At 37.2% G+C, this 14,582-nt stretch overlaps 2 protein-coding genes across 10 annotated transcripts; both read left to right on the forward strand.

The window, feature by feature from the left end:
• Positions 1 to 200: 200 nt before the first annotated feature.
• Positions 201 to 8,838, forward strand: LOC109215962 (serine/arginine-rich splicing factor SR30-like). Of its 9 annotated transcripts, none has more exons than XR_002066432.1 (15): positions 201 to 406; positions 1,628 to 1,716; positions 2,649 to 2,714; positions 2,860 to 2,934; positions 3,035 to 3,137; positions 3,237 to 3,283; positions 3,383 to 3,440; positions 4,825 to 4,874; positions 5,035 to 5,291; positions 5,362 to 5,445; positions 7,768 to 7,901; positions 8,039 to 8,068; positions 8,163 to 8,232; positions 8,302 to 8,335; positions 8,441 to 8,498. XR_002066432.1 is itself a non-coding variant. In XM_019380086.1 (14 exons), exons 1-14 carry the CDS (start codon positions 280 to 282, stop codon positions 8,615 to 8,617), a joined length of 996 nt encoding a protein of 331 aa, XP_019235631.1. In that variant the 5' UTR covers positions 205 to 279; the 3' UTR covers positions 8,618 to 8,838. The 9 variants fall into 9 exon arrangements, 2 of the variants coding, with proteins under 2 accessions (XP_019235630.1, XP_019235631.1); XR_002066433.1 differs by having other exon boundaries at positions 7,768 to 7,887; XR_002066429.1 differs by having other exon boundaries at positions 7,768 to 8,068.
• A 1,800-nt stretch (positions 8,839 to 10,638) lies between these two features.
• LOC109215961 lies at positions 10,639 to 12,658 on the forward strand. The gene is made up of 4 exons (XM_019380083.1): positions 10,639 to 11,367; positions 11,413 to 11,661; positions 12,075 to 12,096; positions 12,141 to 12,658. The coding sequence occupies exons 1-4, from the start codon at positions 10,639 to 10,641 to the stop codon at positions 12,656 to 12,658; spliced, it is 1,518 nt and encodes a 505-aa protein (XP_019235628.1).
• The last annotated feature ends 1,924 nt before the right edge of the window (positions 12,659 to 14,582 follow it).

The raw sequence follows: 14,582 nt of genomic DNA on the forward strand, positions 1-14,582 counted from the left end.
GGGCAAAAATCACGTGCTTACAGTATCGGTTTTGCTTCTCCTATTTTATATAGTAATAAAGATAAGATAAAAAACTTATGGGAGTCACCAATCCCCAAGTGACATCTAGACCAAGTGGGATATACCTATTTTCTTTTCTTTTCCCCTTTTTTATGGATTATAATTAATTTTCCTATCTGTTTCTTTCTCCTGAACTTTAAAGAAAGTGTCCTAGGAAGGACAGATGTCATGTGATGACATGACGTCCTTAGATTTGTGTCGAGTTTTTAGAAGTAGCGTATGATACCGAAGCTTGTTTCCTTCTCCCTTGCATATATAATAAGTTCAGTTCATGTATTAATGCCACTTGTTTTTCGTCTGCTGCAATTTTTTCTTTCTCCGCAATCTCTAGTGTTGGATCCTACAGGTAAGCTGTTTCTTCCTTTCTCCCCAATCCAACTTATTAGAAAATTAAATCCATATAAAATTTCACCGGTTCTCTATTTAGGTTTTATAGCAACGACTGTTTTTTCTTCTAAAAAGAATTTTGGATTTGGTAGTTCTTGAAGAGACTTTAGGATTTTTCTTGGTTTTCTGCTGTTGTTCTGTTAATTTTTTTTTTACATTTGCGATAATATCCATGTATTTATAGAATCCGTTAAAAATACTTATTAACAAAATTTGTATCAGTAGCGAAATTGTTTGAAGTTCTTGATTGTTCTCTCGACCCTTTTAACCGACGTTATTTGCTTTACTTTTACATGCATAGACTTGAGAAAAAAGGAACATGATGAGTAGCTGGCAGGACAAAAGTCATTTTTTGTGGAAAATATTTTCCAAAAAAAATTCTTTCTTGATAATTGATCCGTGAATATTTTATGGAAAAATATATTAGAGATCTGTAATAATATTTTTTTGATCAGATAAAGATAAGTAATAATATTAACAAACCGGGAATTGTTTTGATGAAATAATGAGCATTACATATTGATAATAATGTGTAAGTGTTAATTGGAGCAAGTGATATGAATTAAAAGCTAGGATAATTTTCAGAAAATGATGTCCAGAAGTTATTTTCTGCCTTTTTGATAGAATAGATAACCTAACCCCAGAAATGACTCTCCGTATGACACGATAACACCAGAAATGACTTTCGTCATTCTAAACACAGTGAAAAGAAAAAGATCCTTTTGATATTTTCTCTTCATATATCTGGTGTTTGCTGTGATTACTATTGCTGACAAGCATAATCTTTTAGATTAGTTTTAGATTGATCATTTATGATATTTGCTACTCTGATGCTTGTCGTATAACTTCGTTTCTGTAATTTTAAGATGCTTTGAAGAGCATTGTGTGATTTTGGTAGTTGTAACATTATTCTTTATGTAGAAGCTCTTCATTGAAGGAAAAGATACTGTAATAGTTCCATATCGTCTTGCGTATAATGTTACTTTACTTTGTTTTTCCCTTCTTTAGTTGGCCATTCATTATGGCCTTTTACTAATGAGCTTCAGTCAACTCTGATTAATTCCACCCCCTTCCCCACCACCTAAAGAATTAACAAAAATTCTTTGTTACATTCCAATGGTTCACTTATAACCACTTCCAATGTTTGAACAAGCTGCATTCTTTTGGTTAATGGTTTCAGGCATAATGGGTCGTTTAAGTCGGACTATCTATGTGGGCAATCTTCCTGGTGATATTCGTGAGAGAGAAGTAGAAGATTTGTTTTACAAGGTTAGCAAGATAAGTTACTAGTTTTCTGGAAGGACATATTTTTGGCAATTTGATATGTTATAACTAAGTTATACATTTACCTTCAATTTGTTTCTCCTTTTATGTTGGCTTACTTCTTGTCATCTACAAGGGCGCCAGCGAGTTCCATGAGAACTTGCACTCTTGGGTGGATTGGAAGAGGAATAAATTTGTCTAACACGGGGGGAAATTTGGGGGGTTAAATGCAAGGATTCATTCTTGTAATATGTTTTATATCTGGTGGCATATGTGTAAGTTGTGCCTAAGTAGATTAGGAGACCTTGTGCATTGTCTATCTTTCTTGGTCTTCTCAGGTCTCTTGCCTTTCATATCAAACTGTTAAAGTGATGAGAGGTGTATAGTCTAACTTCAGGTTCTAAAAAAAGTAGTAGTCTCTCTCTTTGGTTTGTTAGTGTGTGAAAATACTTGCTTTTTACTTCTTTTAGTTTAATCTCTTGCTCTTCAATGATTTGAACCTCCCCGTTGAGTTTCCCATTACTGTCACAGCACCCATTTAGTCTTTCAGTTTTCTATTTTTTTTTCTTTTTTTTTCTTTCAGCTTTCTAAAAGCCCCTGATAGTCATCTAATTTGGCACTTTTGGGATCATGTTGTTTTACCTAATGGTACAACTGGCAGCTTTACAATACACATGAATTTTTTTCTGAGAAAAGATGACTTATTTTTACTTTATTATTATAGATTCTTTCTGTTGCTATATTTGTCAATTACATAATTCCTTTTGGTTCATTTCTAAGATGGTTGACTAAAGATCATTAAAATTTATGGTTTTTTTATTACGTGTTGGCTAACCTTTTTGGTGTAACCAGTTTTTTTGTCAATTTTCCCTTCTTCTTTTTTTGTTACCTATGCCAAGTTGCTAATCTTTTGAATTTTCTCCATGAATTTCGTGCAGTATGGGCATATCGTGGAAATTGATTTGAAAGTTCCTCCTAGACCACCTGGTTATGCATTTGTAGAGGTGAGTTCTTTGTTAGGAATTGAATCATTGAGATGTTAGTTATTCCCTTATTGTATTGGCGGATAGCTCAATTTTCTGCATATGTTTCTTCATGCTACATCATGTTTGATAGATCTCATTGTTGTCATTCTTTTGTACATTCCAGTTTGAAGATTCTCGTGATGCTGATGATGCCATCCGTGGGCGCGATGGCTATGACTTTGATGGACATCGATTACGAGTTAGTTGTCTCCTCCCCTCCCAATCTTTTTGATTGATGAGTGCTATTTTGGAAGTCAGATTATGCTCACCACTGTTGTTGTTTATTATGATTTATGTAGGTTGAACTTGCTCACGGTGGGCAAGGATCATCATCATATGATCGCCATAGCAGTTACAGTAGTGGGAGTCGTGGTGGAGTTTCTAGGCGCTCAGACCATCGCGGTTAGCCTGATTTTAGTTGTGTTATCATAATTCCTTGCATCCTCGACATTAAGCTATTTCATATAGTTATTATTTCATGCTAAAATAAGAACTTTGCAGTTCTGATATCTGGACTACCATCTTCTGCTTCATGGCAAGACTTGAAGGTTAGCATGTGTTACAGTTATGTTGTTATGATCAGTAAAGATTTCGGGAACTTGCGAGAGATTTTGATCAGTGTGGTTTCTTTTACTTGGTCTTGCTAGGATCACATGCGCCGAGCAGGAGATGTCTGTTTCTCTCAAGTTTTTCGAGACCGTGACGGTTAGTTAGGTTATTGAGGCAGTTTTTATAGTTGCATTTGTTCAATTCTTAATGATTTTCATTAATGCACATACCTTCCCAGGAGGGGAAATGTACATTGGTTTTTAAGTCATACTAGTATTTTACACATTTTTGTTGAAGGGGGTGTCTAAACAGGTATTTAACATAACAAATTAACACGTGAGACAATCAGGTTACTTCTTGATCAACCGGTGCTTGTATCTTACAAATAAAGACTCGAATAGCATGGTACTGGGTAGAATGTCACCCATGATAGGGCAAATACTTCTGGAAATATCGTTAAACAAATATATTAAACGATTTCTCTTATTCAGTGTTTAGGGAAACAGGTGTTAGATTAAAATCTGAATGAATGCTTGTTATTTATCTGACTTTGAAACCAGACATGTTTAGTTTTGAAACCAAACAGGATAGTGGTTGATTTTCAACAAAAATCAAGGGCCTTCACATCTCAACACTTCCATTACAGCTCCTTTTTTCCTTTTTTTCTTTCAATTGATCAGTATAGAGAAATATTTAGAAGCAAATCAAGATGTTTAGTCTGGGTAGGCGTAAAAGATTTTTTTAACACAACTATGTTTCAGAATAAGATCTTCAGAAAAAATTCGAACACATAATTTGTTTTCCGAAATCCAAACTCATACCATAATCGAAATTCAATGATCATCTTAATATCACTGATGTCCGCAATCAATCGCATTGGGAAACTTTTGGAAAGTAGTCTGAGGGGAAAGAGAATTAAATACCCTAAAGTGTTCAAATCTTTTCTAGAATATAGTCAAGCTAATTTCACAAAATATAAAAAATATTCTTGTTTACTGTTCCAGTAGTTCCTTTATTTTCTTAAACTTCCAAAGACAGCAAGGGTCAGATAAATTCAAAATAAAGTCTACATTAATGCCAATTACTTGAATCGAAAGGATTGGAAAAGCCATCACATGCATATAAGATCACTTACAAGACCTGTACGCTGTCTAACCTGATATTTCATTTTGCTCAAAGATAAATTTAGTGAAGAAAAGCATTTACCAATTGAAACTCCTCAAGAACATCTAAATGCATTAAGAAGATATTCTCTGGCTTCTAATTTCTTTAGCTCAGTTTAAATAAAAGTTTTTAGTTGGGGAGGAAGCACTATAAAGATCAGTTAGCTAACACTTCTCTTATCAGACACCATATATAATGGGTCACTTTGTGTGTAGTCTATTTTATCTTATTGCACTAGATCTCCGTGCAACGCTTTCATGTAAGGCTCGTGACTATTAAAGAAAGTATGCCTACTCTTTTTGTCCTCCATTCTTTCTAGTCAGTGTGTAAGCATTGCAATGGAAGCGGTTGATGTTAGCTACTGCTATTTTTGCAGGTATGAGGGGAATTGTGGACTATACCAGCTATGAAGATATGAAATATGCGGTAGGCTAATAAAAGCTTTAAGTGACTTGTTTTAATCTGTAATATCACATCATTGGTTCTTCTTCTCCTCTGGAATAATAAAGGTTTTATGGTTTAATTAATTCCTTTTTCCTTTGTCAGTCTCCTCATTTATCTCTTTTTTTGTTTGTTTCTTTTGCAGATAAGGAAACTTGATGACTCTCTCTTTCGCAATCAGTTCTCTCGAGCGTATATTAGGGTCTGTTCCCTGTCAGTAGCAGAAATCCTGGATCCAATGTTGTGTTTATGCATTAGTTTAACCCAGTTATCTACTCTTAAGGTGGAGGAGTATGATAAGAGACGTAGATATTCCAGGAGCCCAAGTCCATATTATTCAAGAGGCAGAAGTTACTCAAGAAGCAGGAGTCCTCGACGGAGCTATAGCAGCCAGAGCAGAAGGTTTAGTTTCTGACTGTCTTTTCCATCACCTTCAGAAAATTTAGCATGTTTACTAACAGTCATTCGGCAGTGTGTCTCCTAGGGGTAAATACTCTCGTCGTTCCGCGTCTGTCTCGCGCTCAAGGTCTTTTTCCCCTGCTCGCTCTGTTTCTAGGTACTTTCTTTGTTTCACATCAAGGTTTTTATATTTCTCTTATGCTTTGCTAAATTAATCTCGTTTTAAGTATAGTTAAAAAATAGTTTTCATAGTCCTAATTCATGCTTTGTAGCATATAAGCGTGTCTTATTTGAATTCTTTTGTAAGTCCGTTACATGTAGTCTACCTTAATTGCTAGGTGCTGTGTGCTTAGTAATGTTCTTCTTAGGATCCTCCTTTACATTCGTTTGAGCAGTATCCCTTTTTAGTGGTGTTTTTGTGCTTTATTTAATGGAAATTCTATATGAGGAATCAGCAGTATGACTATACAGTGGAATACTTATGTTGATTTGGGAGTCTCTTTGTTGTTTAGATGTTCAGCTCCTGTTATCTTCGTGGTTTTGATTGGTTAAGGTAATGACACCATTGTTAGAGAAAGGATACAATTTTCTGTGCAGTTGCGTGTTTTTTATACTTATCTGGAGAATAACATCAAAGTTTCTTGGAGCTTTTGTTTGCTTTTTCTTCTTTCTGCCCCATGCAAGGCTTTAGACCACAGTTTTGTTTTGTTATGTTTCGGTGGCTCTGTCTGGTTAGATGATCAAGCACTTATCATTGTTTGAAGTTTCATTTTCTGGAGATATGTAGAGTCAAAAAGACTCACTGTGTAGTATCACCATTCACCATAATGTATAGAATTAGACATCTAAAATATCTCTCTTTATCTTTCGAGAGCTACAGAAAGATAACATTAGTACTGGAAATTAGTAGGAATAGCAGTGACCATTTAATCATATAAAATTGGGGAGGGATATGAATTGGATGCTTCGTGGAATAGATAGATGAGGAATTGACAGTTTGGTGCTACTAGAATTACTAAGGAGAGAAGAATATAAGTTTTAGATTGGTCTGGTATGTTGGTAGTTTTGAAGCAGCAAGGAATCAGAGAAACTGAGTCCTTATTCGACGAGAAGTTATTTCTAGCTTGCATATTTCAAGTAAAAAGTGACATGGAATGAAGAGATAACCCTTTTGTAAGAATGAGAGTGAGATGATCTACCTCTTTATTGCCAAAGATGGATGGATTTGTACCTTCTATTCTGTAGGATATGTCTATCCGCTTTTATTAATCTAGAAGATGCTAAATTTTAAGTAGTGGAAGCATGTGAAACCTTAGCTGTACAGTTACCAAGTACGTCTATCTGTCTTTTCCGATCTTTCAGTGCGTATTTTTCTTTTCTCGTTCAATGTATTTAGAGGCACTTAAGGTTTGAAGCTAGGTGCAATGCAGGTGGTGTATTTCCACAAGTCGCTACATTGTGCGTCTTAACCAAAACCAGCCAACTAAATGCTTTGTTATAAAATATTAAGCTCATTCATGAGGCTCTTTCAAGATGATGTCACTAAAAAAAATATAGCCCTTAAAGTGATATTAAGGAAGCGTCATTAAAGAATTTAAGAGGTACTGGGAATAAGAAATTAAAACTTGGTATAAGAAAGCTAGTGAATCGAGCTGAATTGGATGTCAAAAACTGCATATTTGCATCTAAATAAGAAATTCTTTAAAATGGGTTTGAACTTTGAACTTGATTTCGTGGTTTTACTTCATTAATTCAATCAATTGCAGTTTCTTAATTCTTTTATCTATGTAAATATTTGTATTTTATAATTATTATATCTTGTGTTGTATGTCCAGGAAGCATGTATTTTGAAGTTTCTGTACAATACTTCTGTTATACATTCTTTTTGTAAGTAAAAATTGCCAGCTTTTTACGCTTCTCGTAGAGTGACAACACTGTTCTCCCCCCAATCTAGGGTTGTAGTGATTGAAAATTTCATCTTGTTTGGGGGTGTATGGGAGGAATGGTTAAAGAGCAGACCAGCAGGAGAATTTTATGGGTCATTTCTTTTTTGGGTGGGGAGGGGTTGGGTTGGAGTTGAGAGCCTGCCTGTTGGGGACTTCTCGTGGTTTCTCATTGAATTATCTTCTGGTTGTCATTGAGTTTTGAGGATGGACTTTGTAAGTTAGGCACTTCTAGTTGAATGATTTGATATACTTACTGTGGTTAAGACGATTTGATTTTCAAACTTGAAAATTGATTTCCAAAACCATTGGAGAATGACTTCCCGAAAGAACTCTGAAGCATTATTGGTGGGACGACTCTAAATTTTCTTGTCTAGTTTTCTAAAATTCCAGGAATAGTTGAGATGCAATTTCCTCTTTCCATTGTTCTCTTCTTCCTCTCCCCAATCTTTTTGATTCGGTTTTTCTTCAGAACGAATTACCAGCTTTATGGTTAGTAAGATGATTACGAAGATTGCCTTTTTTTTGTTTTCTAGATCTTGCATTTCGTGGCGATCTGGGGATTGCTTTTTAGGCAGGTGATGTCCAATGGTGCTCAAATTCAGGCAACTCGCTTGGATGTGGCAGTAATCTGTTTTAGTGGATGAGCACCTCTGGTAAACTCAGGATGGTAAACTGTATTTTAATATGTTATTAAGGTGGATCTTACTCAAAGCAATATATCAAATTGTTTTTGGGCTAATCCCGAGGGCTCTGAACGTGGGAGCACTATTGAATAGTCAAATAAAAATTTAATTTGTTTTTTAGAGCGTGCGGGGCGGTGCATGCATTTGTATGGTATGACCTCATAACTTGGACGGACAATCTCCAGGAAGTGCGTTGCGATTGGTTTTTGTTTCAATTTGATCATGTTGGTTGATTGATATTATAGATTGCTGGCAGCTGTTGCTAACTACTTTGATTGTGGACGTGGAAGTAGCATGGATTCATTTGGATCAAAGGTCGTTCTGGAACCTTTTGGCTACAGAATTCTACTGATATTAACTAGAATTGTTTCTGGATTTTTGCAGATCTCAATCACGATCCAGATCTCCACTGTCACCTGTAAGTAGAACTAGCGTTATATCTCGTTATGAATAATGCAGTTCAAGTATGCTTTATTAAATCGCGTATCTAAGTTATGCTTTCACAAACTTTATTGTCTTGTAGCCACATCGTAGGAAGCATGCAAGGATCTCAAGCAGGAGTCGGAGCATGAGCCTATCTTATTCTCGTTCATCGGTATGTTTGAATAGTTATGGTGTGATTTCAGTGTTAATATCATCATTAGACCTATTTACATGTTCCTCATATGAGGATGGTTATGTGCAGGGGATATCCGACTGAGACTATCCAAGAAACAAAGGGCAAACTGAAGCCAAATTCAGTAGTACTATGCAGATTTGTTGGATGTCAAGGGAATAGGCTTTTAGCTTAATGTTTACTTTCGTTAAATTCTTCAGTTGCATTTCCTAGAAACTGTTCTGGGTTAATAGCCATGTATGCTTTTCGAACTGCTGTGTGAAAATTGAGGACGTTTAATCTGTTTCATTGATTAGTGATTGTCACTGCTACAAGCATTGCATCCATTATCAAATGTTCTCATTTAAGCCATATGATCTGTGGAGGAAAACTGGCAGCCGGATGATGACAGGAGGACATTTGCTTTGTGTCGAGGAAGCAACACGTGATGTGTGAGTTAGACATATATTACGCGTTCAAATGCTGCTGCTGGAATAGCCAGGTAATCTGAGTCGGGGAAGATATATGGTGTTGGTTCCAAAAATAAATTAGATATTATGCTAATAAATAGGAATAATTAGCTGATGGCAATAATGGCATGTAGTTCAGTGTCCCAAAAAATCACTCAACATAAGAAAAGAAAAAAAGATAAAATCATACTGAGGTACCTGCCAATTTTTTCATACTTAGTTCAAAAGAAATACTAAGAGATGTTTGATTCACGACAGCAGATTATAAAAATCCCTCCTTATTTTATTTGTAAAAAAATAAAAATTTCACCATTTGATTATGATCACTTGTTAACCAAAGCACACCTTACAAAAATATCTTCGTTAAATTGGTTCAACACGCAATAGGATGTCAAATTTGTGATCATCGGCTTCCAGTTCTGCAAATGCACTAAGATTCAAACAATTCACTGAACTTTTTATTTTCAGTTTTCTCTTTTTGTTTGTTCCTCTTATTTTGAAAAGGAAAAAACGAGAGACAAGAATAATATATTAAAGCAATCAAATCTAATTCCTATAGCGGCAATTTCTTGATGCATTCCTCTTCAGATCACCCGTCGGTGATGAACCAGTACGCTCTTGGAACACCTTTCTGTTTCATATCGAGTCCTCAGAGGTGCGGTCCACTTGGTGTCGGATCAGCTCGACAGGTCACTCAATAGTTTTTCGCGGAGTATTCTTTGTTTTATTGAACCCCGGGAGTTGTCGGCGGCTCGACGATCTTTATTCCAAAGGTTTATCGAGGTGAAGCTTTTGACAACTAAATCCAATTTATACTTTCCCATTTCTTTACAGTGGTGCCTATAAAAATGAGAAAACTATGAAACTAGATAAGAAGAGAGACTTTTTTATTGCCTTTAACATATTTGGAGTCAAAAAACGGCGCCATTAGCTAGAACGACGATTATGTGCCACTTTTCAATTCTGAATTATGTCGTGACAAGGGAAAACACTTCATTACTCTATCTCATAATGTTAATTTAGAAAATATTTGACAAAGTACAACCAGTGTTTTAGAGGGGGGGCGTGAGGTGGGACATTTTACCTACTATGAGGAGAGCACAAGCCCCGAGGCATGAGGCGTAAGCCCCATGAATCTTTATATTTATTAATTTATAAATTAATAAAATAGCATAAAAAAATTCTCTCTCTAGAAAATTCTCTCTCGGCGTACGATAGGTGAGCTAACGTGCGCAGTGGTCGGAGATGCCTAGAGGGCGGCCAAAAGCTACCAAAGTTGCTGCTAGACATGCAACAGAGGTAATTAAAGAAGCTCTGGGAGTGCGTAGCGTAGAGAAACTGGAAAAAGTAGCAATGGACTGAATACACCAAGTGGTACGCCAATTGTGGGTATTCGAGGTGCAGCGCCGGTGTCGGAGCAGCAACGAATTACGCCAATGCACACACCACCTGCAAGTGCAGAGGTGGTAATCCAAGGAAAAATCCTAAGCACTCAGCCGATAACAGGATCTAAAGGAGGAGAAATCCAAATTGCGATACCAGGAGGGAGGGTTCGAGCAAAAGGAGATTATCAATTGAAGGAGGAGCAATTGGTCCGTGAATTGACCCTGTGGAGCACAAAGCGATGCGAGGAAAGCACAAAATCAGCTTCCTAATATGCAGACAGGGGAGCAGAGGGAGTGGGAAATGCTCTTTAATAGAAACAAAATGGCAGCAAGGGGGATGAATCTCTCATATATTGCTCTAATTATACAAGATGGAGTGAAGATTGTTGAGCTTAATAAAGAGAAAATTGAGAAAGGCAGTGCAAAATGGAGACAATCCCTAATTCTATACGTTGTGGGAGAGGATCCGACTATTGGGGTCCTAGAAAGATTTATTGCTGCAACATGGAACTTTGCATCAAAGCCAAAGGTATTCTACCATAACGATGGTTACTTTGTTGTTCGATTCAATAGTATAGAAGACAAGGATGTTGTCCTATGTTCTGCGCCATATACGATAAATAGCAAGCCAATTATTATCAAATCCTGGGCACCTACGTTCAATTTTCATAGTAAAGTTCTGCAAACGATCCCTCTATGGGTGAAACTGCCAAATTTGCCTCTGAGTTGCTGGGAAGGGGAGACACTAAGCAGAATTGGAAGTGGACTTGGAGTACCTGTTTATGCAGATGAATGCACAACAAAAGTGGAAAGAATCTCATATGCCCGATTACTAGTGGAAATGAATGTTACTAGGCCCTTACCAAAGACTATAAAGGTCAAAGATCCGACGGGAGATGTTTATGACCAAGAGATAGTATACGACTGGGTACCGGAATACTGTCATACTTGCTTACAGGCTGGGCATTTATGCAATCTGTCACAGAACAAGAAGGCACCTGTAGGAAAGCAAAGAGATGGAGCTACAAAACCAAAACAACAATAGGTAAGACGCACAGGAAACAGTCAAGGGAATGAGGGGCAGAATGCATCAGAAGCTCAAGGGGAAAAGAGAAAAGGGAAACAGATTGAAGAAAAGCAAAATGAGATAGAAGGAACAAGCAAAGAAACTAATCTTGAAGATGATCAATCACAAGGAGGCCAATGGCAAATAGTTCGAAACAAATCAGCTACAAAGGGGAGCTATAACAAAGGGCAGCGGAGCAACTCTGGTGAAGGAACAACAACTCTTACTGTACTTGCGGAGTGAGAGAAACCTGTGGAAGTGATAAATGGCTTTGATCCTCTAAGCAGACATAATACACTGCTAGAAGGAGAAGGGATGATAAGCAACACAAGAATGAGGGGAGGAAGACAATGGGGGGATGAAAGTGATATGCACCTATTTATTCCCGCATGAAACTAGCTACATGGAATGTTAGAGGTCTTAATAAGACCTACAAGCAAAAGGAGATGAAGATGTTAATAAAGAATAATAATATAGTAATACTAGCAATAATAGAACATAGAGTCAAAGAAAGTAATGTTGCAACAATTCTAAAGAAGATAGTAAATGGGTGGAGCTGGTGTCACAACTACAACCACAATCGGAGAGGTAGAATTTGGATAGTGTGGGATCAAAATGTTGTTAATTTTGATGTCGAGCAGACTGCAGAACAGTTTATTCATGGTAAAGTTAAAGTTTGTAACTTGGGCATGGAGTTCCCGTTACAGCTATATATGGTTTGCACACAATAGAAGACAGGAGAGGGTTGTGGGATGGCTTAAGGAATATACAGAGGTCACAGCAGGACCCTTTGCTTGCCATGGGTGATTACAATGCAGTTTTACAGGCTGAAGATAGGAAGTATGGTAATCCTGTCAGTGAGATAGAAACTAAGGACTTTAGTGACTTTCTCTTTGATACTGGAGTGACTGAAATGAAATCAGTAGGGAGAGAGTATACTTGGACAAATACACGTATCTATAGTAAGATTGATAGAGCACTGGTAAACTCAGAATGGTGTATCAAATATCATTACTTGGAGGCCAACATCATGGATCCACATTTCTCAGACCACTCTCCCTTATGTTTCAAGTTAAAAGAAGAGCTACAAGGAGGACCCAGGCCCTTTCGATTCCTTAACTGTCTAGCTGACCATGAGAATTTCATTCAGGCAGTGGCAGCAGCTTGGAACCAAAGGACTAATGGAACTGGTATGAATAAAATCTGGCAGAAGCTGAAATCATAACAGGAGATGAAGAAATTGAATCGAGGTTTTAATGGGGTAAGTGAGAAAGTGAGTCGGCTAAGACAACAATTGGCAGACCTACAAACTCAAATGAGGGGACCTGGGCATACATTGTTTGATTAGGAAGAAGCAATTAAAGCAGAGCTATAGAAATGGAGCAACATTGAGGAAAGTATTTTTCGTCAGAAAGCTCGAATACAGTGGTTAAAGCTAGGTGACTCAAATAATGCTTTTTTCTTTGCTAACATGAAGAATAGAATGGCACAAAACAAGATCAAAAATGTCGAGGGGAACATGGTGCAGGATCAAGCAGGCATAAAAAGGGAAATTCTGGGTTTTTATGGCAAGTTACTGGGGTCTGCTGCTAGCCAATTACCAGCTGTAAATTCCATGATTATGCAGGAAGGAAGAACACTGAATAGAGAACAGCAATTAGGCCTCATTGCACCTGTAACTTCAGATGAAGTTTTCCAAGCTCTCAAAGACATAGATGACCTTAAAGCACCTAGGTGTGATGGCTTCAATGCCTGTTTCTTTAAAAAAGCCTGGCCGGTCGTAGGAGAAGAGGTTACTAAAGCAGTGTTGGAATTCTTTGACACAAGGTCATGTGCAGAACCATCAACTGCACTACTATAACACTGGTCCCAAAGGTACAAAATCCAGCGAGAATCTCTGAGTTTAGGCCCATATCTTGCTGTACGGTATTGTACAAGATAATCTCAAAAATATTGATACATAGAATGCAAGAGGTAATGAATGATGTTGTTGATCCGGGTCAGTCAACTTTTGTACTAGGGAGAGTGATCATTGACAATATTATAATGAGTCATGAATTGGTAAAGGGATATAGAAGGAAAGGGGTATTACCGAGGTGCATGTTGAAGATAGATATGAGAAAGGCTTACGACTCAGTTGAGTGGTGTTTATAGAACAGATCCTCACTTATCTTCACTTTCCTGTTCAATTTGTACAATGGGTGATGGCATGTATAAGGTCAGTCTCATACCCAGTCATCATAAATGGGTACCCTACTGCCCCTTTCCCTGCAAAAAAATGGTTGAGGCAAGGGGACCTAATGTCGCCCTTCCTATTTGTGTTAGCAATGGAGTACCTCACTAGAATCTTGAAGACACTAAAGAGGCAACCTGATTTCAATTATCATCCTAAGTGTGAAAGACTGAACATTGTACAGTTGAGCTTTGCAGATGACCTATTATTATTATTCAGAGGGGATATAGTGTCTATAAAGATGGTGTTTAACTATTTTCAAAAGTTTTCCAAAGCATCTGGTCTAGGAAAACATAGAAAAAAGCTCCATTTATTTTGGAGGAGTGCATGAAGAGGAGCAGAACAATATAATACAAGTGTTGTGATTTGAAAAAGGAGAAATGCCTTTTAGGTACCTAGGGGTCCCCCTGAGTACTAAAAGGACAACAGTTTTACAATACAAGCCACTTCTTGATAAGATTATGGGCAGAGTCACCTCATGGACTTCGAAACTACTAAGCTATGCTGGTAGAGTTCAGTTAATCAAATCTGTCCTATTTTCGGTACAGGTGTTCTGGTCTCAGGTATTCATTTTTCCACAAAAAATGGTGAAGGCAATTGAATCAATATGTAAGAAGTTTCTTTGGACAGGGAGTGTAGACATGACAAAGAAAGCGTTAATAGCATGGGACAAACTCTATCATCCCAAGACAGCAGGAGGGCTCAACTTCTTGGATGTGAGAACTTGGAACAAGGCTGCCATCTGTAAAATGTTATGGAATCTTTGTCAAAAGAAAGACAAGTTATGGGTCCAGTGGATACACATCTACTATATAAAAGATGGAGCTGTTTGGAATGCACGAGCAACACAAGCTTCATGGGTGGTGAGGAAAATATTGAAGGCTAAGGAAACTTATATTGATGCAGACTATATGGA

The sequence above is a fragment of the Nicotiana attenuata genome, unplaced genomic scaffold (genome assembly GCF_001879085.1).
Source record: "Nicotiana attenuata strain UT unplaced genomic scaffold, NIATTr2, whole genome shotgun sequence".
NCBI lineage: Eukaryota > Viridiplantae > Streptophyta > Magnoliopsida > Solanales > Solanaceae > Nicotiana > Nicotiana attenuata.